The sequence below is a fragment of the Microtus pennsylvanicus genome, chromosome 14 (assembly GCF_037038515.1).
Source record: "Microtus pennsylvanicus isolate mMicPen1 chromosome 14, mMicPen1.hap1, whole genome shotgun sequence".
In the NCBI taxonomy this organism is placed as follows: domain Eukaryota; kingdom Metazoa; phylum Chordata; class Mammalia; order Rodentia; family Cricetidae; genus Microtus; species Microtus pennsylvanicus.
In genome coordinates this window covers 30,830,667-30,856,760 of record NC_134592.1, presented here as the reverse complement: position 1 = coordinate 30,856,760, position 26,094 = coordinate 30,830,667, and the positions used below count along the sequence as shown (strand labels likewise).

Sequence of the window (26,094 nt, the reverse complement as noted above, 5' to 3'; positions counted from 1 at the left end):
TTTTGTCTTCTTACCACTGAGCCTCAGTTCTTTATAGGCTCTCCATGAAAGCCCCTTATTAGACATCTGATAGACACGTGCCAAGTATTTCCTGTGGCTTGCTCTTTGCTTTATTTTCTTTAGCGTGTGTGTGTGTGTGTGTGTGTGTGTGTGTGTGTGTGTGTGTGCTATGTGTGTGGTGTCTGTAAAAGATAGAAGTGTCAGAGTTCCCAGACCTGAAGTTGAGATGTTGTGAGCTGCTCAACATGGGTGCTGGGAACTGAACTCAGGTCCTCTGGAAAAGCAGTAAATGCTCTTAACTGTAAAGCCATCTCTCTAGCTCTCCTTTTCATTTTCTTAATAGGAACTGAACTTTTTTTTTCTTTTTCCCTGAGACAGGGTTTCTCTGTGTAACAACCCTAGCTATCCTGGAACTTGCTTTATAGACCAGCCTGGCCTTGAACTCAGGGAAATCTGCCTTCCTCTGCCTCCAGTGCTGGGACAAAAAGCATGCACCCATGCCTATTGGAAACTAAACATTTTAAGAGTAAACACTTCCAACGTTGATGAAATCCAATTTATCAACTTTTTCTTTTGAAGTTTATTTCTTTTTATTTTTAAATTGTGTGTGGGTATGTGTGTGTCCTCGCTCCTGCCTGTAGCCAGAAGAGCATGTTGGATGCCCTGGAGCTGGAGTTAGAGGCATGAACTGCATGACTAGGTAGTGGGACTTGAACTCTGCAAAAACAGAAAGTGTTCTTAACCACTGAGCCATTTCTTCAGCTGTTTCCTGTGTTCTACATTTTTAAAGTCTTTGCCTAACTCAAGATCACAAAGCCTTTTTTCCTGTTTTCTTCTAAAGTTTATATTAAAGTTTCATAAGAAAAAAATCTCTTGTCAGAAATGTTAACAAGATTTCACTAAAACTCTGCACTCCACTTTTCTCCTAACTATCCAGGTTTATCATCTCTTTGTTTCGCTCAGAGTCCTCCCACACTACTAAGCACTACTCAAGTTAGAGACCATGTCTGAATCCAGAAGACTTGTCATTTAACAGATTTCTCCTTCCACCTAATGAGTGGCATAGCTAAATGGAGCCAAGGTTTTTGTTCCTGCACTGTCTTCAGATCAACCCCAAATCTCTACTGATCTGAATCTGCTTCTGATGACGAGTTCTAGAACCTGGAACAGACACCCTGGGACATGGCCTGGAACGAACAACCGCATGCCATCCTGATGTGAAAGAGAAGATTTCAGATCATTCTCTCTAGTTCAAGTCACTCTTGCCTGTAGGAAGCTGGAGAAAGCCGCATACCTCACTAGTTAATTTAAAATTTGTTCTTATAAAAGTTAAGATGACCAGAACCAAAGCAATCTACATCCATTTATTCTATTTAAAGTCTCTTCACATCATTTTCTTTAAAACAAGACAGTTTCCGGGCTGGAGAGATAGCTTGGTGGTTAAGAGCACTGGTTGTTCTTCCAGAGGTCCTGAGTTCAATTCCCAGCTACCACATGATAGCTCACAACCATCTCTAGTGGGATCTGATGCCCTCTTCTGGCAAAGGTGTACATCCAAACAGAGTTTCTCAGAGTCAAAATTAAGGAAGTAGCAGACACAAAAAGAGAGCTTGGATGCATTCCACTTCCGTCTGGACTAGCTTGTTAATCACTCTGAGCCCTGTTCAGATGGAGTAGGAAAATAGCATCAAAGCTAACAGAACGAAACAGAGAGAACAAGCAATGACTGTCACTGCTCTTTGTACTGTGGGACAGCTAAAGAAAAATGAGAGAGAAAACTGGCCTGTCTACGCCCTGTCATATCCTTTCTCCCCAAGTACAGAAAACAGAAGCTTCTAAAATTATTGACCCACGGGGACTTTGTGTGGTTTCCTTTCTTGGTATTCACCACTTTATTCAAATAAATAAAATTATTTTGAGTTTATTTTGAAAGATAGCCCAAGCTATCTTTCATGCAACTCATGGTATGGAACAGGCTGGATTCCAAATTTCAGTCCTCTAGACCCCCTCCCAAGTCTGGAGATTACAGACATGACCCATAAGGAGAGGCCTGAAAATATAACTTTGCTCTTTGTCCTGTGTGTGTGTGTGTGTGTGTGTGTGTGTGTGTGTGTGTGTGTGTGGAGGCTAAAGGTAAAATGCCATGTCTTCCTTGGTGGCTGCTTCCTTCCCCACCCCTACTAGGGAAGACCTCTCACAAACCTAGATTAGCTGGCCATCAAGAGTACCTGTCCTCCTGTCTCTGCCTCCTTGTGGCTGGAATCACAGACCAGTGTTGCCACATCCAACTCTTTACATGGGTGCTGAGGGTCTGGACACAGGTCCTAAAAACTTTAACAACTAAGCCTTCCACTCAGACAGTCTGTTTGATGTTTCAAGACAAGGACTCACGTAGCTAAATTAAGGCTGGCCTCTACCTGCTGATTCTCCTTCGTCTACCATCCAACGGATGGGATTATAGCAGTGGTTCTAACCTCCCTAATGCTGTAACCCTATAATACAGTTCCTCATAACCATAAAATTATTTTCATTGCTGTAATTTTTGTCAGTTATGAGTCATAATATAAATATCTGATATGCAGGATATCTGATGTGTGACTCCCCACACACACACCAGGTTGAGACTATTGTCTGGATTACAGACAATATGTCTTCATGTTTGGCTGAAAATATGACTTTTCAATCTTAGCCTGACATCCTTCATCACTAACTATGTCGCTATTAAGGCAACTTCATTAGATGTTAACACATGTCAGAATGGGGCTACAAAGAGAGAAATGGAATGGAATCAGTAATATCTAGAAAGAACTGCCCAGGCAGTATTTTCCCAGTACAAAATGACACTATATGATACTGTTTTAGATGGATTCCTAGAAAAAGAGCTTCTCCCCTTTAAGTCCCCCTGTGGCTACGGCAAGGGGACTACTGCTCACATTCACAAGTCAGGACGTAGAAGAAACTGGGGTTCAGAAATCCTGCATGTGCATGGCGAAACTCCTAACAGTAATGGGGAGGTGACAGGAGTTCGGGGAACATTTGCCCAAGGAGATAAGCTTTACCTGAGGGGCTGGAGAGAGGGCTCAGCAGTTAAGGCAAGTACTGCTCCCACCAAGGATCCAAGTTTGGTTGCCAGCACCTAGGCCAGGTGGCTCACCGCCTCCTATAACTCCAGTTCAAGGGGATCTGATGCCCTCCTCTGGCCTCTGTGGGCAATGGTGTTTACACATATATACAGTCATATTGACAAACATGTGTATATAATACATCCCTTTGTTTAAAGCTTTAAACATTTCCTAAACTGGTTCCTCCTGTTAATTTTCACTTCTCCAAGCGATGGTTATTGTACTGACAAGTGGCTGAGTTCCAGGTGACGAGAAACAAACCATTGCAAAATGCAGCACAGAGAGCAACTGCCCATAACTGGGCACTGGGTGAGTTCGAACCCACTTGCTCCTTCCATCTGTCAGGGTTTTATTGTCTTTTTGAGACATGCTCTCACTCTGTAACACAAGCTGCCTCGAACTCTCGGTCCTCATTTCAGTATTGACTGAGATCACAGACACACACCACCACACCTGGTGTCAGATTTATTTCTCTTGGCTTCCTCTTTCAACATATACTTCCTGGGACCATTTTCTGGAGTCATGTCCAGCGCAGAACTATTAAGAACTTTCAAAAATTTTAGAGTTGACAATATGTCTAAATTAACAGCAAATTTATTTTGGGTATTTTAAAAGGAAAAGAAATTACTAGTTCAATTTACAACTTCCTCTTATTCTGATAGTTTCCTGTCTATAAAATGAACTCTTCCATGTTGATCCACAGAATGAGGACAGGCTGCCACGTTCCCATCTCATAGCAGCTTTTGTGTTCAGGTAACCCGGAACTACTGAACTTGGCTACAGCAGAAATATTTCTACAGTAATTCTCTGAATCTGACAAGCCGTCTCCCTCAATAAGTCTAGGAAGTTGTTATTTTATTAACTGTGCATGAAAGGGCAGGCAAATGGCCAGCTATGCAGCCCTGCAGGGTAGAACTGCCATTGTTACACACATATTAAAGGCTAAAATTTCTGCCTCTATTATGATCCACTCCTTACTTTCCAGTCCACTCTTGTTTTTTAGAGTAACTTTAATACTTTATTTAGTTATTGCTATTATCAATGTGTACAGAAGTGTGTATGTGCCACATCTGTGTAGAGGTCAGAGGACAATTTTCAGGAGTTGGTTCCCTTTCCACTATGGGTTCCAGGGGGCAAATTCAAGTTGTCAGGCTTGTGTAGCAAGCACTTTCAACCAACTGAACCATGTAGCTGGCCCTACATTCTTCTTCCTCCTTTTTTTTAAAAAAAATATTTCTTTATCCTGGTGTGACCTCTATGAGATAAACACCAAACTGGGCTACATGATGAGTTCCACGACAGCCAGGGTTATGTAGTAAGACACTGTCTCAAAACAAACAGCAAAAAAATATGTATTTATTTTTATTTTATATGTGTGAGTGTTTTACCTGCATGTATGTATATGCCATACCTGCATACCTGGGTACCCTTGGAGGCCAGAAGCAGGTATTCGTGCTATGTTGATTGTAGTAATTAAATATTATACAATACTCTAACCAAGACCCTTCCAGGAAGATGAACACGTGCAATAATTTCTTCAAAATATTTGAATTTATATACCTCTAGCTGACCATATTCTATAATATTTACCTATTTACAAGTCATTCTTCAATAGAGCCTGAGTGTTTTAGAGTAGCTAGCATACTGTCTGGGACAGAATGGGCTCTGAATAAATGCCCTGTGAATAAATACATAGTAGTAATATACCTCTGAAGTGTCATACAAACCAATGTAACACCAAGACCTAGGAGAACATGATGCATTAAATTTTATTTATGTGTATGCTCTGTGTGTGTGTGTGTGTGTATGTGTGTGTGTGTGTATGTGTGTGTGTGTATTTGTTTTCAAACAATCCCAAGAGCCCATGAAGGCCACAAGGTGTCAAATCCCCTGGAGCTAAAGTTACAGCAGTTGTGAGCTGTCAGATCTGGGTGTTGAGAATCAAATTCGGGTCACTGGGACAGCCGCCAGGGCTGTTAACCACCAAGTCATCTCTCCAGCCCTGCTACTTCATTTAAAAGTAGTCAAATTAAATTAAAAAGTAACGGACAGCAACAAATGTTTGTGGGGGAAACAACATATGAACCATAAGGGTAAGTGTAAAACTGTGTTTGAAGCTGGAAATCATGTCTCTAAATAAACTTGAAATACAAGACTTTCTCTAGGGACTCTTCCACCAGCCATAATTTTATTAAACATCTATTTAGACCAATGAGTGAGAAGAATAAAATTCAAGTCCAATTAAGTATTCAAACTGTGGACTCAACGGCTTCATGGATTCTTTCTCTTCAGTATGCAGAAAAATACACAAGGGCCCTCTGAACCACCGAGAAGGACTAAAATCATTCTTTTCCTCACAAGAGTGCAGTCAAAAGTAATTCCATTCTGCTCCCACCCAACAGAGTCAAAACCATCCCTCTCTCCATCCCCTCGAAGAGTGCTATATAATAGCTGAGTGCTTTAACCGCAGGCTTTAAGAGTCTCGGATCATGACAAAATTACAATGCAGCAGAAACACTTGTCTGACTGTGTCCACCCCCACAGCGTTCCTACACTAATTTAGCTTCCTGTCAAGTATTAACAATCAAGGGATCAGAAAGTTCTCGGAAGAGAAACTGCAAACCGCTTTAATGTGAAATAAGAAAGAAAAAAAAAACAGTTCATGGATTTCACACTGAGAGGAAGGGTTTTTTCTGTCAGGGCCTGCATTTACATGCAAATTACTATTTAACTAGCTGCAATTTTCTCTTCAAGTGCTCTCAATAAGCACACACAGGCCCTTGCACACACAGACACGCACGCGCACACTTCTAATCAATCTCCATAGGTTTAAAAACAAAAACTGACCATGTTTACTTTAAAGGCTAAATGCCTAATCACTAACATGTTTCAATTAAAAAAAAAAATGTGGCTGCTGCTAACTCTACCCATGAATTACAGCTGGGCAGAGGCAAACTGTTCTGAAAAGATGAGATGTAATTTCCTGGGGGTAAAGCAAGAGGTACAAACAATCTCTAAAGATGTGTCAATAATAAAACTATTTCAACACCAAAAATTTGCTACAAACAGATAATGTGAACTATAAAGAGATCTGAATGCGATGTGTGGCTAAAAGAACAGAAGGAAGGACACTAGTTCTATATCCAAATCAACTCAAAAATGATCCATTATAAAGACCTGAAATTTTAATAAGTTTTCTGAGGTTTACCAATATGCTCAAGTTTCAAAATAGTACAAATAATATAACATGTAAGTGGCGTAATATTTCAAGTTGGAAAACCATGACATGAAATGACTGAGAACACTTAAAGAGTTTCTTTTTTGTGTTGTTTTGTTTGTTTTTCGAGACAGGATTTCTCTGTGTAACAGTCCTGGCTGTCCTGGAACTCACTTTATAGACCAGGCTGGCCTCGAACTCACAGAGATCCGTCTGCCTCTGCCTCTCGAGTGCTGGGATTAAAGGCCTGAGCCACTGCCCAGCTAAAAGAGTTATTTAATGGTAAGCTTTCTAGGGACTTAGTGAGTATGAAAACACAAGTCCTGGTGGCATCCCCATACTGTGTACTATGATGATTATCTTAGCTTTACAGATGAAGAAACAGACGCACCAACTGAGGGCCCAAAGTAATACACTGCAAGCAAGCAACATAAAAGGGTTTAAACTGAAGTCAATCAAACTCCAGAATTCAATAACCAATGCACTGTTATAACGTGAACATCTTTTTAACCCAGTAACACTAGGTCATCGTCACGCACTAAGAAAAACACAAGCTTTTAAAACCAAACAGACCTCTGAGCATCTAGGCCACAGCTTCAACATCAGAAAAAAAAAAGATATGGGGGGTACTCTGGAGGTCAAAGTGCCAAGGATTTGATGTTTACATAGTCTAGAAGTCGCATAAGCAGCATGGCAAAGTGTGTGTGCATGCACACACACAGCCATTTTCAGAAAAACTGTCCCTGGCTTTCCACAGACTTTCGAGAAGTAAAAGAAATCTCTCCAAATGGGTAAGAATAACTAGGAAACATAGCAGGTTCTAAAAGCAAAAACCAGAAAACAAAAACGGACACCCCAGAAGTTATCTTTCTCCTTCTCACAAATCCTCCCTCTCCCGTTAAGGACGGCACACCAGGCTTCATAACAAATATCTATGGTTCCCCCACCATATTCGAGGCGTGGTAAGTACTAGCTGCACAAACAAGCTTATGCCCCTGTCTTCCCGTGACCATCGAGAGAAGGTCGCTGCGACTGGGGAAGTAGGCTCAGTGAATTAAGTGCTTGCAAAACAAGCAAGACCTCAGACTGGATACCCAGGACCTGGACAGAAAACAAGCCTGGGTAGTGGCGAGTGTCTGTCATCCCAGTGCTGGGAGGCAGAGACAGGAGTTATCTCTGGGGCTTTCTAGCCAGACAGTCTAGGGAAAAACAGGGGGAAAGGAGGGAGTGTTTCAGATTCGGTGAGATACTCTTAAAACAAAACAAAACAAAAAGTGGAGAGAAAGATAAAGACAACAAGCTTCTTCTGATTTCTGCTCAGAATGCACCTGCACGCTCGTGCTTGTACGTACAAGTACACACACACGATGGGGGTGTCCTTAAGCGCTGTTACATCCCTCTCTTCCAGAAGAATCGTCCACCCAGCCTCACGAAGTACTGTGCCGACGAGGAAAACCAAGCAATAACCAGAGCCCCCGGACTGAACTACAGAGCCCCGGTGCGACGGAGGATAAACAGAATGTATTTGCAAACTACTGGGCAGCCCAGGATTCTGACCCCGCTGTCCTCGTCCCCCTCTCTCGCTCTCCTTCTGGAACTCTGGTGCCTGCGGGTCAGCTAGGCTCTGTCTCCGGTTGGGGCGTGAAGGGAAACGTTACCCGAACTGGGACTGCAGCGTGGCCAAGTCCTAGCTTTAGGGTCCGGGGAGGCAGGGGCCGCATCCAGCACAGAACCTGCTCTCCACCCGCCCCCCAAAACTCCCCAGTCTCGATCTCAACCGGCGTTAAAAGCCGGTTCGGAGGTTTTCCGTTTCCCAAAGTGACTTCCGCCTCCGGGTTGACCTTTGCCGGAAGCAGTACATGGATGACGTTAAAGTGTTGCGCAGTAAGTGATTCCGGAAGAAACAGGAGTGCAGCGTGAACATGGTGAGGAGAGTGGGAGAAGGAACTTTGTAGGAGGGCTTTGCGGGTATATGGGAGCTCAGCGCGTGGCCAGATGTAGCCTCGGAGCTTCCCTTGTGTTTTGTTTTGTCCATTGTGGTCTTAGCTCGAAGGAACCCATGTTTTACAGAGTGGGGAAGGGTCTGGCTTGTGTTTGCGTAAAGGGAGAAGCGGCAAGAAAAATAGGAGAAGGATACTTTAAAGGATGCACTGTTTCCAGCTCTTTTAACTCGAAAATTTCCGTTTCAAGGGGAAGCAAAAGAAAACAAGAAGATTTGCGACCATGAAGCGAATGCTTAGTCTCAGAGATGAGAGACTGTGAGTGGCCAGAATCACCTGATTTCTTAAACTGATACAGAAATCACAATGGGCTAAGTAGTAAAACTTGTTGTTTTTGTTTTGCTTTTTATGTCTTAGGTCTATATTGCATGGAATTATAGTCACTCGTTCTAGAGGGTGGGGAGGATGGTGTCACTGTATAAAAGCCGGTGGGGTCCCACCATGCTTGTCTTCATTTTCCAATTTCTGACACCCAAGTTTCAAAGGGAGAAGAGAAAACCCCAAGATACATCCATTTTGTAAATTACAAAAATTCACAATGTTAGGCAGGCGGTGTGCACTCCTTTAATCCCCTGCAGAGGCAGGCGGATCTCTGTGAGTTTGTGGCCAACCTGGTCTACAGAATGAGTTCCAGAACAGGCACCAAAGCTACAGAGAAACCCTGTCTCTAAAAACCAAAATAAATAAATAATTTTAAAAAAGAAAGAAAAAATTTCAAAATGTTAGAAGAAACTAGAGTGATAATTTCCCATGATAAAGAAGACCCAATCAGTTTCCTTACATTAGTAAAGACAGGATGAACAGTTTTTTTTTTAATATTTATTTATTATGTATACAATGTTCTGTCTCTGTGTATGCCTGAAGGCCAGAAGAGGGCACCAGATCTCATTACAGATGGTTATGAGCCACCATGTGGTTGCTGGGAATTGAACTCAGGACCTTTGGAAGAGCAGGCAATGCTCTCAACCACTGACCCATCTCTCCAGCCCAGGGTGAACAGTTTTTAAATAAAAACCGGCCTTTGTTGTGTTTTAAGAGTCTTAGAACAAGAGAATGATTTCTTAGAACAAGAGAATGATCGTTAAAGCCTTCAGAACTGTTATTCTCAGCTTCTGATGTGAACTTTTATTGTATATTTTTAAGGAATGATGTCCCGCTGATAATTTCTTTGTGGTTAAGAGTTTTATATGTGTGTTATGTCTCAGGCCTTTATAAGGAATGTGGGAAAATTTTGCCCCATACTGGTTATCTGAGGTTTTTGTTTTGTTTTGTTTTTGTTGCTTTTTGAGACAGGGTGTCACTATGTAGCCTTGGCTGGCCTGGAATTTACAATACAGACCAGACCTCAAATTCATAGAAATGTGTCTACCTCTGTCTACCTCCCTGGTGCTGGGAAGGCTATCAGGTCCAGCTTGGGATATTCAGAAGTATTCAGAAAGTAGTGTCAACCTCTTCACAGCCTCTTATAAGTAGATTTTTATTAGCATCTATTAATTATACATAGTAAGTTTCTTATGTCTTTTGTCATAATAAACCTCTATTACTCTCTTGGAATTAATCACTGATAAATATTAAGGAAAAAGTTAATGTGTAATTAGAATTTACTCATTAACATTTTTTGAGTTTTTTGACCTTATTGATTAATTTTTATATTTTTTTTTCTTTTTCCTTTTTTTGGTTTTTCGAGACAGGGTTTCTCTGTGGCTTTGGAGCCTGTCCTGGAACTAGCTCTGTAGACCAGGCTAGTCTCGAACTCACAGAGATCCGCCTACCTCTGCCTCCCGAGTGCTGGGATTAAAGGCGTGCGCCACCACCGCCCGGCTAACTAATTTTTATATTTTTAAGCCCCTTCCTCCTACAGTTACTTGCTGTCAAAGTGTATGTTGATATTAGCATCACAGGCACAAAACTGGATTGCTTTGATGCCTTGAAGGAATAAAAGAGAAAGGAAAGACGTTGGACTGGAACTTGAGGTGATAGGGATTGAGCCCAGAGCTCCATACGTACATCCTGTGCTCTACCACTGAGTGACGTCCCCAGCAAGCTGGAACTTCCCGATGAAATTTTCACTATTATCATTTTTCCTCTTCTCCTGATTTACTTTTTTACAGTAAAGAAAAGGATAGATTAAAGCCTAAAAAGAAAGAGAAGAAAGATCCCAGTGCGCTGAAGGAAAGAGAAGTGTGAGTATGAACGAACGTCAAGTTCTCATTAAAGTAAAGAGATCCTAACCCATGGCTCCATTAGAGTCCAGGCTTCCTGGGAGCTGAGTGATTTACCAGTCAGATGGTGATTTACTAGCAGGTTCTGCACACACACAAATGAAAGAGGTATTGATAGGATATACTGATGTCAGTGCTTTGGGGGTCTCTGAATCCCATGGGGCACTAAGTTTTCCCTATGGCACTGGGGAAAAATTTTTTTTCTTTCAAAAAAAAAATTTCTTAAGTAATTGCCACACTAAAAAATTTCACAAAAGAGAGACTATATTGGTAAAGTTATATATTCTGGATGAAAGTCATTCCTTTAATGTTAGTATATTTAACTTTATGAAAAAATCTTACCACGTCTTTCGTATTTTGCTCTGGGTTCACAGAGGCTATATTGTCACATAGATACTGGTTCACACAGCAATGTTTGAAGATCATGGATTTTTAGGTGAGCGACAGGCTCTGCTATAATATGTGATCCAAATGCTAAACGATCGTTTACATTCCATACAAGTATTAGAATTTTGGGGATGGCAGACTTGCGGTAGTGTTGATTCTATCCTGATGACTACCGTCAGCCTCTTTGTGCCCCGTAGCCATCCTGATCAAGGAGAAACCAGGTTTGGGGTAATCATGGTTTTGAAGTCGAGTCACAGCTTTTCAGTGAGCCTGATATTAACATGTGGTTAACTCCTTTTTTAAAGATTCCTTTTTTTCTTATAGCTATGTGTGGCGTGTGTTTGTGTAAGGACATGTGTGTCTGTATATGGGCATGTGCTCATGAGTTTGGGTTTCTGTGGCACTTAGTGGCATAGGGTCTCCTGAAGCTGGAATTATAGGCAGTTATAAAAACCCAATGTCAGTTGTAGAAACTGAATTCGGGCCCCCACAAGAGCACTGGGACATACTTTTAACTGCCGAGCCACTTCTTCAGGCCCTTCCTTTCCTGACTTCTTTTAAACTCTGACTTGCAATGAACTAGGGGAAGGGACAGTTGCCTGAATGAACTTTCTCAAGCAGATAACTTCATTTTTGGTTTCATTAATATCAAAATTATTGATACAGACTTGAACTTGTGATCTTACTTTATTTTTCCTTCCAGCCCCCAACATCCTTCCTGCTTATTTTTCCAGTACAATACACAGCTGGGTCCACCGTACCACATCCTTGTTGATACCAACTTCATCAACTTTTCCATCAAAGCCAAACTCGACTTAGTGCAGTCCATGATGGACTGTCTGTACGCCAAGTGTGAGTATCGTACTTTTATGTTTCTATCACATCTGGACAGAATAATCATATTGGTCCAAGTACATGAAAGAAAGGAAGTGAGGATCTCAATGAATGAACTACCAGGATTATGAATTTTTAATAAACCCAGCACTGTCAGTTTTCAATAAATTGAGATCTAATGCATACTTGACTAGGAATAGTTCAGTTGTCACAATTTAGAAAACAATGCTTTGACTGTTATTATTAAAGACATTAATTTTGAGCCTAGATTTTAAAATTTTGAACAAATGAAAATCTATTTTTGGTATATACATTTATATGAAGCAGGATGCGTTCTCCATTCCACTCCACGATAGGGCAGCTCAATAAAACACTTTTCCATTTGTGGTCACAGGGCCGGAAGTCAGATAGTGGGCAGTTTTCACATTTGTTCAGTTAGCATTCATTTGTACTGCCAAAGGTCTGAGGTGGTTTTACCTCAGTGTACAATTTGCCAGTTGCAGAGTCCCTTATTTATTTGGTATTCCTTTGTACTTGTAATTCTGAGTAGGAAAAAGAAAACATAAACCATATCCAAGAGAACAGCTCCTAATAGTTAGGTATATTACATTTTTGGTTTAGGGAGGTAGCTCAGTGGTTCAGTGGAGCCTTCCTAGCATTGAGAAGCCAAGTCCCCAGCACTGCCAAACAAGAAGAAGAAGCCTGGTGGTGGCACATGACTTTAATCCCAGCACTTGGGAGGCAGAAGCCAGCAGATCTCTGGCGGATCTCTGAGTTTGAGGCCCATATGGTCTCAAACCAGACAGCCAGAGCTACACAGAGAAACCCTGTCTTGAAAAACAACAACAAAAACAAGATCAGTTACATTTTATAATTGATGGGTTTCTAGTCATAGGGTTTTTTTGTTTGTTTTTTGCTAAAAGGACAAATGATGTTCATGCTGGTGCTTTGCACCTCCTTTTCAAAAGGATACTACAGGCATACATGACTGTGGTTGGAGAGTTTGGTTACTCCATCTGTGGAGCAGGTGAAGCAGCAGTGCTGATATGGGACAGTGGTAAAGTTATCCCGGAGCTCAGTGTACACAGTGCATCCCTATGCCGAAAGACCGTACTGAGACTTTCACACCTACAGCAGAGATGTCCTGCTTAGTGGTTAATGTGACTGTGATGTGGGATGTCCCTCTGTATATGTGTTGCTTATTTGTAAACGGAGATTGCTCATTCGTTTCCTGGTCATCTAACCCAAGTACTCACACAAAAACTACATTAATTACAGCAACAGCTTAGGCCTATTCCTACCTAGCTCTAACATCTTAAATTAACCCATGTCTATTAATCTGTATCACCACGAGGCTATGGCTTAAGCTTCCGGCGGTGTCCTCCTTTTAGCAGCTACATGGCGTTTCCCTGACTCTGCCTACTCTCTTATCTATGTTCAGATTTTCTGCCTGGCTTTACTCTGCTAAGCCATTGGCCCAAAAAGCTTTATTCATCAACCAATAAAAGCAACACATATACAGAAGGACATCCCACATCATGACTGGTGACTTTAAGCTAAAGCTAGTTCTTATTTACATTTTATAAAATCCAGACCAGAAATATAGCTTAGTAGTAGGGTGTTTGCCCAGCACGTGTGATGCCCCATGTCTAATACCCAGTACCACACATACTAAAACACAAAACCAAAGAAACCTCAGCCAAAGGAAAGGGAACTGGAAAGAAAACAGGAGTAAGAACTGGAAGTGGAGCTGAGTGTAGCACTGGCATGGTGTGCATATGATCCCTGGCTTTGCTCTCCAGCTCTGCCCCACCACACTGCAGAAAGTCCTAGGCCTCCAAGAATCACACTAAATCCTCTCTGCATGTGTAAGTAAAGAAATAAGTAAATAGGCAACAGCATACCTGTTTTCAGTGTGGATGGTAGACATTTTAAGTCTAATAGGAGATGGGCTATTCAACCAAAAAAATTTTTTTTATTTTTTTAAATAAAACTGCTGGGAATGGCAGGTTGTGCTGGAGAGATGGATCAGCAGTTAAGAGCATTTGTTACTCTTGCAGGGGACCTAGGTTCAGTGCCCAGGACCCATATGGTGGCTTACAATGATTCCAAGTTCTCATCTGACCTCCACAGGCACCAGGCATGTGCATGGTTGCGCATATATATAGGCAAAACATTCATACGCGTTAGATAAATACTAAAAAAGATTACTAAAAAAATTAAGTATACTAAGGCCAGCAAGATGGTTCATCAGGTAAAGGCACTTTCCACCAAACCTCCTGAGTTTGAGCCCAGGAGCCCACATTTTGGAAGGAGGGACAAGATTCCTTCAAGACAGGGTTTCTCTGTAGCTTTGGTTCCTGTCCTGGAACTAGCTCTTGTAGACCAGGCTAGCCTCGAACTCACAGAAATCTGCTTGCTTCTGTCTCCCTAGTGCTGGACTTAAAAGTGCATACACCACCGCCGGGCGGTGGTGGCGCACGCCTTTAATCCCAGCACTCGGGAGGCAGAGGCAGGCGGATCTCTGTGAGTTCGAGACCAGCCTGGTCTACAAGAGCTAGTTCCAGGACAGGCTCCAAAACCACAGAGAAACCCTGTCTCGAAAAACCAAAAAAAAAAAAAAAAAAAAAAAAGTGCATACACCACCACTCGGATAATTTAAAATTTTAAATATATAGTAATGCTTTTGAAAGACAAGGGAGGAAAAACTAAAAGTAAATTTAAATGAAGAGAATGCTAGGTCAATGAAATTAGATGGTTATGGAACCAGAAGGCCGTATGCTTGAAGACTAATTTCACAGTAATAAACCCTGAGAGCATGGGGCCTGCAGTGGAGTAGGGAAGTATGCTACAAGAACCTCCAGTATCGTCAGTTATTACGCCCCACAATGGGCAGTGCTCCTCATTTTCCCTCCCCCTGAGTGACATTAATCTAGTTCTGTTTATATAGATTTGCCTGTTCTGGGCATTTCATACATATAGAGCCTCTGATGTGACTCTCTTTCATTCAGCATGATGCTGTCAAGGATCACATAGCACATACTGTTTGATGTCTGATCATGCGTACTGTGTGTAGAGGTCACATTTTAGCTGCCTGTTCTTGGTTTTTGCATTAAATAATAAACTTTACTTTGTTTGTATATGTAGATGGGTGTCATCCTTTTAAGCTACATAGTATTCTGTTTAATATATAATATATATTTATTCATATATATTTATTCACACACACACATATATATATGTATGGGGAGGAGTTTGTTGTCTTAAGACAGGATCTCATGTAGTCTGTGCTGGCTTAGAGTTCATTGTGTAGCTCAGGATGACCTTGGGCTACTGACTCTTCTGCCTCTACCTCTGAAGTGCTCAGATTATAGATGTGCATCTCTCCCATCTGCCATCCCAGCCCCATGTTTTGAGGATTGAACTTTGGACCTCCTGAGTGTTAGGCCAGCATGTATCGCTGAGCTATTAGCCAGCCCACTTTTACTTTTTGTTTTGAGACAGGGTCTCACCAAATTGCCCAGGATGGCCTTGAGCTCCTTCTAGTCCATGCAGGCCTTGGACTTTTAATCCTCCTGTATCAGCATCCAGAGCAGCTAGGATCACAAGCCTTTGTCGACATACCTGACTCTTCTTTTAGTTCTTAATGATTGTTTCAGTAGACTTAGTCTGTTGTCATTGCAGAAATCTGCAGGATTTTTACAGACTGAAATAAATATATTTCAGCGGATATCTTTATAAGTTCTGTCACTAATTTTTATGCTGTGTTTATTTGTTCCTCGCAGGTATCCCTTGTATAACTGATTGTGTGATGGCTGAAATTGAGAAATTGGGCCAGAAGTACCGAGTGGCACTGAGGTAGGAAGGACATAGTCTAGTACACTGAGGATACTTCAGAACACCTCGTCTCTTTGCTAGTCAACGATTTCCTGACCAGTTAGTTTAAACAAAAAAAAATTATAATAATAAAATAAAAGAGGCTGGAGAGATAGCGGAGTAGTTAAGAACATTGCTGCTTTTCCAGAGAACCTCAGCCCAGTTCCTGCTACCCATATTGGACACTAACTGCCTGTAACTCTTTCTCCACGTCACACTGCTTGTTCTCATACAAGAATGACAGCTGAAAAGGAATAGTGAAATTTTTTCACAGGTCACTTCCTATGTAAATGCAAATCTAGAAAGTTCCAGGAAAACTCATCTCTTTTCTTTTTTTACTGGATCTTACACCCACATACCCACACATACAGTTCACTAACTAGCCTGTTATTCAGCAGGTTAGCAAAGGTTCTCCTATATTCGTACCTTCAATTCTCTCTCTCTCTCCCTCTCTCTTTTGTAAACAGACAGGCATAGGAAAATATATTGAGCCTTCATATTGTTGATGGGCCGTGCCATAGTGATCATCCTTTTGTGCCTATCTTGCAGTATATTTGTGTAAGACAACTTCCTAAAATGGATTTGATTTTCAATCCTGTAATTTCTTAACTCTGTAGGTTTAAGCAAATTAATGTCTAAATCTCTTTCCCTCTTTTTGTAAACAGAAATACAAACGCCCTAGAGTTTGTGTAGTAAATGAGCTCGATCGCTCTCAGCTCCTGATTGTAATTTCCTTCCTCATAAGATGAAAACATAAGCTTTGGAGGCCAGAGGGTACCTCATAATGCCCACGTAGATTTGTTACCTTTGGTTTACTGGTTGGATGGAGAACGTTTTCTTTAATTCACTTTTACAATCCTGTAGAATCGCCAAGGATCCACGATTTGACCGACTTCCGTGCACACACAAAGGAACCTATGCTGATGACTGCTTGGTACAGAGAGTCACTCAGGTATCAGCATTGCTTTTAGATGTTTACTTTGTGCTTAAAAAAACCTGGGCAAGCCGGGCGGTGGTGGCGCACGCCTTTAATCCCAGCACTCGGGAGGCAGAGGCAGAGGCAGGCGGATCTGTGTGAGTTCGAGGCCAGCCTGGTCTACAAGAGTTAGTGCCAGGACAGGCTCCAAAGTCACAGAGAAACCCTGTCTCGAAAAACCAAAAAAAAAAAAAAAAAAAAAAAAAACCTGGGCAGTGGTGGTGCACTCCTTTAATCCCAGCACCTGGGAAGCAGAGGCAGGTGGATCTCTGTGAGTTTGGGGTTAGCCTGATCTACAGAGCAAGGTTCAGGACAGCCAAAGTTACACAGAAAAACTTTTCTTGAAAAACTAAAACAAAGAAAAAAGGAAAAAAAAATATGGCAAGCTGGAGCTAAAGAGGTGGTGTTTCAGTGATCAAGAGTACTTGCTCTTGCTGAGGACCCAGGTTCAGGTGCCAACACTCACATCGGGTCCAGTTCTGATGCCTTCTTCTGGCGTCTGCAGACACCTGCACACACGTGTTGCATACATATACACTAAACACACACATACACACACAAATATATATATTTGGAAGGAAAAAAGACACAATCTGGGTGAGGTAAAGAGGCAAAGGTAGGTAGACCTCTTAAGTTTAAGTTCATCCTGGTCTACATAGCCAATTCCAGCTATCCAATGCGAATCCCCCCAAAAAGCGGGGGCACAGATTATTACCTACCTTCTGAATATTAAGGTTCAGTAAGGTACTTAGGGTGGGTTTTTTCATGTATACATATATGAAAATATATGTTTATGAAATATATATGTGAAAAATATGTGCATATATATCTTTGTATATATAAAGCATATATGTATGTATATATATGTATATATATTTAGCAGTTGTTCATAATCAGCGTAGATACGATACCACTTGAAAAAGTAGATCTAAAAACACTGCTGTAACCATAATGGGAGGAGCATGTGCTTGAGAAGGAAGTCTGATTTCAAATCTCAACCCTTTACCCATTGGAAGCAGAGGCAAATGGATCTCTGTTCAAGGTTCAAGGTCAACTTGATCTATATAATGAGTTTTAGGCCACCCAGGACTACAGAGTGGGATCCTGTCTTAAAACAAAACCAACTGCATTAACTTAGTATGTGATTTGGGACAATGATTGGATCTTTATTCCACAAATTCCCTATAACATGTTTTAAGTGAATTCATGTAGCTATAATAATATATCACATTGTATTACCCTGTGAATCTTAGATAAGGTTCCATTTCCACCCCATGAAGGAATGATGTTCCTCCCTACCATACCTAACTCAGAAATGTCTTCTTTGTCTGAGAATATCCCGGGGTGCTGTCTCTCACATATGCTGGATTAATTACTTTTTGAGTTCTTCCATTCCGAACTGCTCATCAAACAATACAGGACATCTGCAATTGGTTGTACCCTTAAGAACCTTTCTCAGGCTGGAGGTGTTACTCAGTCTTAGAGTGCTGCCTGGTCCGCATCAGGTCCTGGATTTGATCCCCAGCACCGAGAAAGATAGGAAGGGAGGGGGAGAGTCTGACACTTGCAGAGGATAGAATGAAGAGAGGAAGAACTTGGCCCTTGCTAAGGATGACCATCTTGATTTAATGACCACTCTGCCCTTTAACAACTTGATCCATAGATGGGGCCTCAGCACAACCTCCACCTCAATGATAAAGTTTTATAAAACTCAATGGACACTTTTTTTCCTTCAAGACAGGGTTTCTCTGTAGCTTTGGAACCTGTCCTGAAAACTAGCTCTTGTAAACCAGACTGGCCTTGAACTCACAGAGATCCACCTACCTCAGCCTCCCAAGTGCTGGTATGAAAGGCATTCGCCCCCACCACCACCCAGCAGAGATTTCTTTCCTCCCTCCATTGATTGCACAGCATTGTTTTTTGTTTTTCGAGATAGGGTTTCTCTGTAGCTTTGGAGCCTGTCCTGGAATTAGCTCTTATAGACCAGGCTGGCCCCAAACTCACAGAGATCTGCCTACCTCTGCCTCCCAAGTTCTGGGATTAAAGGCGTGTGCTCTCACCGCCTGGCTTAATGGAGATTTTTTTTTTTAAAGATTTATTTATTTATTATGTATACAACATTTTGCCTCCATGTATGCCAACACGCCAGAGGGGGGCACCAGATCTCATTACAGATGGTTGTGAGCCACCATGTGGTTGCTGGGAATTGAACTCAGGTCCTCTGGAAGAGCAGACAGTGCTCTTAACCACTGAGCCATCTCTCCAGCCCCCTTAATGGAGATTTTTATATGAAGTAAACTATAACAAAATAGTTTCCAGCTGATAGTTAATGTTAAGCCAAACTGGGGTTTTGAATCTTAGGGGTCCTTCTGGCCCAGGACCTGCCTACTTACACCACTAAAGAACTTCAACATATCTCTGAGTCACAAGGAAGAAAGATCTGTGCCCTCCAATATAAGGAATTTACATGGAGTCAGTCAGGGCGTTTTCCCAAAACTAACGAATTGTCTGCTTTAACTGTGGCAGTCCTGTGTGTGAGACAGGAAACAGTTTGCAGCTTAAACACTTCTTTCCTTCTTACCCTCAAGATTCATAAGACCACACTGAGGCCAGGTAGCTTACATATGTTATTGTGTAACTATCTTCTAGGTCTTAGCATCCTTCCCTCTGCTAGTTACTGTGAAAATGAGGGACTATTCAGTGGTTGTGTGTACAGATACTCTGTGAGTCCTTTGTAAACATCAGTGGACTTCTCTTTCAGCACAAGTGCTACATTGTGGCTACAGTTGATCGGGACCTCAAACGAAGAATCCGGAAGATCCCTGGAGTTCCTATCATGTACATTTCTAACCATAGGTGAGAGGTTGCTATTAGAAAGTGACTGGAGGTACATGGTTGGCCATCAGTTAAAGTGAGAGCAGGTTATAAAGTTAGAGAGGATTTCCAAGAAGTGACACTATCCTGTTTACATCTAAAGTTGAAGAAATGAGACAAAATAGCAAGAATAAAGGCAGAAGATAAAGATAGGATTTAGGAATGAAACAAACATCAAATTGGTAAAATAAGATTATTTGAAGTGCATGTATTACTTTCTATAAAACATTTTAAGTCAAGCTCATCCTTTTAGGTAGAAATATCCTTTTTGTAAGATTTTTGTGGGGTGCTTGATCTTCAGCATGGAATAAAATGGCCGTGGTAGAATACCTATAGTCCCAACACTGCGGAAATAGTCACCAGAAATTCAAGATCATTCTTGCTATTCAGTGCATTTGAGGCCATCTCAGAGAGAGAGAATATTTCATTAACACCTCATCTTGGAAACTAAATGTTTATTTTAATAAACAAAACAGTTCTTTATTCTTCTTGGATGTTCCCATGTCTGTCCTATAAATACTACTGTGCCCAGCTTTTCCATTTGGGGAGAGCACAGTAAAAATATGGGCTGATTTAGGCTAACCTGGACCCAAGTCCTAGTTGCCCCTTGCCAATGCTGTGACTTTGAAGAACGAGGTAATATAGTCAGCATTTTGGTATAAGCCATTCATTGTGGGGTCCCTCTAAAATAGTTACCACCGATAAGGTTTGAGAGTAAAGGGTAGGGGTGACTCAGACGAATTCTGTGCCATACCTTTTTTAACAGTGTCTGTTTTTCTTCCTGACCAGGTACAACATTGAACGGATGCCAGACGATTATGGAGCTCCTCGGTTCTAATTCTTACCTGACCACATTCACCTGTGTTTCTTTACCAGCTTTCTCTGTTGTCAGTTAATTAAACACACTTTTTGTTGTTTTTTTATCATATTTTGTCTCAGTTTTAAAAATAGCTGCATCTTTAAAAAATTATATTATTAAAATGTGTATTATGTATGTTTGCGTGTGGGCATGTACATGTTAGTGCAGGTAACTTTGGGGGCCAGAGGCCTCAGATCCCCTGCAGTTACAGAACTGAAGTTACAGGATGTCTGAGAACTGAACTGTCCTCTGGAAGACCAGCCAGTGCTCTTAATTCTTAACCACTGGGTCTTCTTTCCAGCCCACCTGCATCTTTTTATGAGTGAGATGCTCCAGGGGGTGTTCACATAATTTGATTTACTTAGTGTCTTAGTAAGTGTTCTGTTGCTGTGAAGAGACACCATGCCTACAGCAGCTTTTATTTTTCTTTCTTTTTTGGGGGGGGGGGGCGTTCAGGACAGGGTTTCTCTGTGTAGCAGCTCTGGCTGTCCTGGATTTGTAGTCCAGATTGGCCTCAAACTCACTGAGATCTGCCTGCCTCTCCCAAGTGCTGGGATTAAAGGTATGCGCCACCATGCCCAGCGACAACTCTTATAAGGGAAAATATTTCATTGCAGCTGGTTTATGGCTTCAGAGGTTTAGTACATTATTACCACGGAAGCATGGCAGGGTGCAGGCAGATGCGGTACTGAAGAAGTAGCTGAGAGTTCTACATCCAGATCAGCAGGCAGCAGGAAGAGAATGAGACTCACTGGGCCTGCCTTGAGTATCTGAAGCCTCAGATCCCACCCCCAGTGGCATACTTCCTCTGACAAGGCCCCACCTCATAATACTGCTACTGCCTGTGGACCTAAGAGGGACATTTTATTCAAACTTAGCAAACCTTTAAATACAGTTTTAGAGAAAATATTGTTAGAGTAACAATATTAAGCAAGTTGAAGACAAGTTTTGTTTTAAAAACGAAAAAAGAAGCCTGCTGTGGTGAGTGTTACGGTTTAAGTAAAATGCTGCAGATCCCCAAGGGGCGCAGTGGCAGAAATGCTGCAGGTCCCTGAGTGGTGGCAGTGGGCAACGGGCCATGAGACCACGCCGCAGGTCCCCAAGCAGCAGCAGGCCATGGGTACTGTGACCACAGCAGTCCCAGGCAGGGAGCCTCCCAGTGGCAGGTGGATCTCTTTGAGATCGACGACAAATCGAGTTCCAGGACAGCTAGGACTGTTACACAGAGAAACCCTGTCTCAGAAAGAAAGAAAAAAAAAGACCTTGTGTTAGGAATTTTTATAACACAAGCTCTTTGCCGCTGCAAAAATCCCAATCAAGCCAAATTAAAGAATATCCAGGTTTAATGGGATTTCTGCGCTCTTGGGTGGCCCCGAGGGGGAACCGGGAAGCCACAAACGACAGGGGTGGAGGTGAGGGCATGGAGACTTTCCAGGTAGTAATTTAAATAGACTGGGGGAGTGATCAAGGTTGGCAGGCACAGGGGCTGGGCCTCCAAAGATGGAGGCCTGAGACCAGGATTTATACCCTGGTTAAAAGGAACCAGATAACCTCTGTTTTGTTTTGTTTTGTTTTGTTTTGTTTTGTTTTGTTTTGGTTTTGGTTTTTCGAGACAGGGTTTCTCTGTGGCTTTGGAGCCTGTCCTGGAACTAGCTCTGTAGACCAGGCTGGTCTCGAACTCACACAGATCCGCCTGCCTCTGCCTCTGCCTCCCGAGTGCTGGGATTAAAGGCGTGCGCCACCATCGCCCGGCGACAACCTCTGTTTTACTGATCAAGAATTTACATTTGGAACCAGTAGGTCGGTGGTAGCGCACTCCTTTAATCCCAGCACTCAGGAGGCAGAGGCAGGCGGATCTCTGTGAGTTCGAGGCCAGCCTGATCTACAAGAGCTAGTTCCAGGACAGGCGCCAAAGCTACAGAGAAACCCCTGGTGTGGGACAAAAAAAAAAAAAATAAACAAAAACAACAAAAAAAGAATTTACATTTAGCATTGTCTCTTTGAAAGCTTAATTAAGATGTTTGCGGATATGGAAATCAACTTGCTAAGGTGTAAGCTGCAAAAGGCTAAAATCATCCTTGTGCCTCTGTACTTCTTCCATGGGCTTTTGTGAACACCCACACCCTTTATACGTCTGTCTGCCTTGTGGAGTGATTTCTGCCACCAAGTCATTCGGAGTAACATCTTTTTTTTCTTTAATTACTTCTTCAATTGAGCCTTCCACATTCAATTAATTTAATTCTCTAACTGTTTGGGACAATCTTTTCCCTCCAGTTTTTGTTTACTTTTGGTTAATTGCAGCTTCCATCTGCATGCCCTTTGTTCCTCTTGGTAAACACCTTCTGCCTGCCTGCATTTAAACCAAAAGTACCTCAGGCACCTCAGCTTCCAGAAAGCTAGAACCCGCATTCTCACAGTAGGATCTGGCCACCCTGCTTATAATCAGTGTTCAGTTTTGGTTTTCTCCCATTTTTGTCTTCTTCGCAGGATCTCATTACATTACACAGGCTAGGCTGGAGAATGCTTTGTAGGCCACATTCAGATTGGATTCTTCTGCCTCAGCCTACAGAATGCTGTGATTATAGGTGATTATAAGCATATGCTGCGAAGTCCAACTATTCCATTTTCATTACTGTTCTTTCTGAAGCAGGGTCTCATGCAGCTCACGGAACTCTTATGTAGTGAAGAATGACCTTGGATTTCTGATCCTCCAGCTTCCACTTCCAGACTTCTGGGGAGAATTTCCGTTGTGAGCCACGACACCCAGTCTTTTTTTTCCCTTCAAGACAGGGTTTTTCTGTAGCTTTGGAGCCTGTCCTGGAACTCACTCTGTAGACCAGGCAGGCCTCAAACTCATAGAGATCTGCTTTCCTCTGCCTCCCAAGTGCTGGGATTAAAGGCATGCCCCACCACTGCATGGCTAACACCCAGTCTTATGTGATGCTGAGGAACTGAACCCAGAATTTCATGTATGGTAGACAAGGAATCTATCAAGTGAGCTGCATGACAAGCTTTTGGGCAGACATTTCCTCCCAGACCCAAACACTTCATCACTCAGGAAGCTCCTTCAGACAGAAAGTTAACAACACAAAAATAGCCTCAGGAAGTCCCTGAAACTGATCAGATTAATTAGGCTCCTCCTTCCCAAGAGTAAACACTAAAAACTTTTGAGAGTCACTCTCAGACAACATAAGCAGCTTGAAAGAAGCCAATACCAGCTAAGCAGTCTGAAAGAGGTACAGAACCAACTGTTGGAGGCTGATACTCTCCAACTTGTTGAGCGGCTTGTAGGCTGTGCAGTATGCTTCAGCGTTTCCAACTTTGGTGAGCTGCTGCCCCATGTGCCTTGGTGATGCAGCTGTTTCCAAGTCATTTGTGCTCCTGAATCTCCTCTCCCATATTTCTTTAAGTAAACCAACTGAACTCATCGTTTTATTGAACTTTGGTGTTAAACACCCTTCGGTCTGGGTCCGCAGTGGGCTTCCTCTCCTAGCTGAGCAGACCTTGTCATATCTCCCCAGGAATAGTCAAACACACAGCTATTTCTTGAGCTGGGATAAATGTGACTGGGTTGCGAAAATTCATGGTGGTTTATACTCATGCCATGCAACCTTATGTATTCACATATATATATAATATATATTATATATATATATAATGTATACAACATTCTGCCTCCATGTATGCCTGCAGGCCAGAAGAGGGCACCAGACCTCATTACAGATGGTTGTGAGCCACCATGTGGTTGCTGGGAATTGAACTCAGGACCTTTGGAAGAGTAGGCAATGCTCTTAACCGCTGAGCCATCTCTCCAGCCCCAACCTTATGTATTTCTATGCTACTTCAACAAAAAAAAGAAAGAAACTGAATCCCTAGCCCCATACCTACCACACACAACAACCTGAGACAGATAAAAATCTGGTTACTAGAAAGAAAGCAAGGTCACGCATTCAAGGGTACACAATTGACATGCTGATACATTTATTAGTCATAAAATTAGGTGTAGTTTTCTTTTCCTTAGTCAGAATTCACTGTACCACCTCTAATTTTCAGCAATCACCCAAACCAAAGGAATACTTTAATATCTTATTGCTAGTGTTTAGAAGATTAGCTTTTAAGTTACCTTTCCTTGGCTTTGCATTAGGTTTGAGGAATCTCCAACAAGAAATTTTTACCTGTTAAAAGATTCAATATAGCCGGGCGGTGGTGGTGCATGCCTTTAATCCTAGCACTCGGGAGGCAGAGGTAGGTGAATCTCTGTGAGTTCGAGGCCAGCCTGGTCTACAAGAGCTAGTTCCAGGACAACCTCTAAAGCTACAGAGAAACTCTGCCTCGAAAAACAAAAAACAAAAACAAAAAAAGAAAAGATTCAATATAAGGGGAAGGTGAAAGGAATGGGAAGAGGGGAGGGAGTGTGAACTGGAATTGGTATGTAAAATGAAAAAAGATTGTTTTTCTAAAAAAATAAAATAAATGCATAGCAAAAAAATTCAATCTAAGCCATGTGTGGTGTCATAGGCCTTTTATCTCAGCACACAGGAGGCAGAGGCAGGAAGATTGCTGCGAGTTTGAGGCCAGTCTGGTCCACCAGGGCTGTTACACACAAAAATCTTGCCTTGAAACACCAATAATAAAATAATAATTAAAAAAACTAAAAGTTAATTTAAAAATTAAAAAAGAGTCAGTCTAATTTCATTTCTTTCTTCTCACTGTCTCTGTAGATATTACCTGAAGCAAAGAATTAGTGTTGTTTTCACACTTTTTCCTCCCGAAACCATTTATATTCTTCACACCATTGTTCCTGTTAGGTCCAAGTCCGTGGGTCCCCACAAAAGCCAACAAAGGAGACTGAGTCCCATATGTAAAAGCAAAGAGCCTTTATTTTAATCAAGTTTGCAAACTCAGTCTCTCCCCATGTCCAACGTATTGGGCTCAATTCGGATTGGGTTTTTGTAGTAGTAAAGTTGAGGACCCCTGATTGGCTGACATTTGTCTAAGGGTGTCCTGGTGAAGCGCTGGCAGGTGTTTCTATTTACAGTGCTTGGAATGTCAGAAATTTTCTTTGGATGATCTGCTCTTGGGCATTGTCTCAGGGTAAACTATTGAGACTCCAGACTCCATTTAAATTTATTGATGGCCACAGTCCCAGGTGATAATGGTAGGAAGTAAAGAAACTTCCTTTGGATGACCTGCCCAGACTTAGCTTATCGTGGCTGGCCCTCACATTCCCAGTCGGACTTTGGGTTGACTGAGTTAAATCAATTTATTTAACTTAAAAGAAGCGTCACTTTTACAAAAATTCCCTCTTTTCTACTAAGGATTACTGTAAGCCTCTCCATTATTTCAAGTTTAATCTTATACTCAGGTATGATTCTGCAGTTTTCTTCATATAACTTCTACATTTTTCTGACTAGAAGTTATTCCTTCTTGTTATACGTTCCTGCTTCTAAAGCGAATGGTTATCTTCCCCTTTCCCCCTCATTGAAAACTGCACCCGTAGAGCGATGGGATCGCTATCACTTCTTTCGGCTGTGAGACTCTATGGTTTCTCGGTTCCATGACAACGTCTATTCCCGCCTACACTTTCCGAACCTGAAGGAAGGCGGCAACAGCGAGTCGCCGCGTCCAGGTCCCCTCTATCTGGCCTTTGTTCTCCTCTCGGTGCTACTGCGCAGGCGTAGTCGCCTCAGTGCGGTCCCCGCCTTTCCGACCGCGGGCCTAGCACGG

General features: G+C 42.1%; 2 protein-coding genes across 12 annotated transcripts in view; one reads left to right on the top strand and one right to left on the bottom strand.

The window, feature by feature from the left end:
- Window positions 1-8,193, bottom strand: part of Arel1 (apoptosis resistant E3 ubiquitin protein ligase 1) — a 50,622-nt gene extending 42,429 nt beyond the window's left edge. For 2 of the 10 annotated variants that reach the window (XM_075947865.1, XM_075947867.1), the window contains exon 1: window positions 7,998-8,183. The gene's annotated coding sequence lies outside the window, so the exon portion shown is untranslated. Of the gene's footprint in view, window positions 1-7,896 lie in introns of all 10 variants that reach the window. The other 8 variants (XM_075947861.1, XM_075947857.1, XM_075947859.1 and 5 more) reach the window with 8 other exon arrangements.
- Window positions 8,190-20,430, top strand: Fcf1 (FCF1 rRNA-processing protein). 2 transcript variants are annotated; one of them, XM_075947886.1, is made up of 8 exons: window positions 8,190-8,264; window positions 8,530-8,597; window positions 10,451-10,522; window positions 11,652-11,800; window positions 15,568-15,640; window positions 16,523-16,610; window positions 19,396-19,490; window positions 20,298-20,430. In XM_075947886.1, the coding sequence occupies exons 1-8, from the start codon at window positions 8,262-8,264 to the stop codon at window positions 20,344-20,346; spliced, it is 597 nt and encodes a 198-aa protein (XP_075804001.1). In that variant the 5' UTR covers window positions 8,190-8,261; the 3' UTR covers window positions 20,347-20,430. The 2 variants fall into 2 exon arrangements, with proteins under 2 accessions (XP_075804001.1, XP_075804002.1); XM_075947887.1 differs by lacking the exon at window positions 8,190-8,264 and having other exon boundaries at window positions 8,434-8,597.
- Window positions 20,431-26,094: the final 5,664 nt, after the last annotated feature.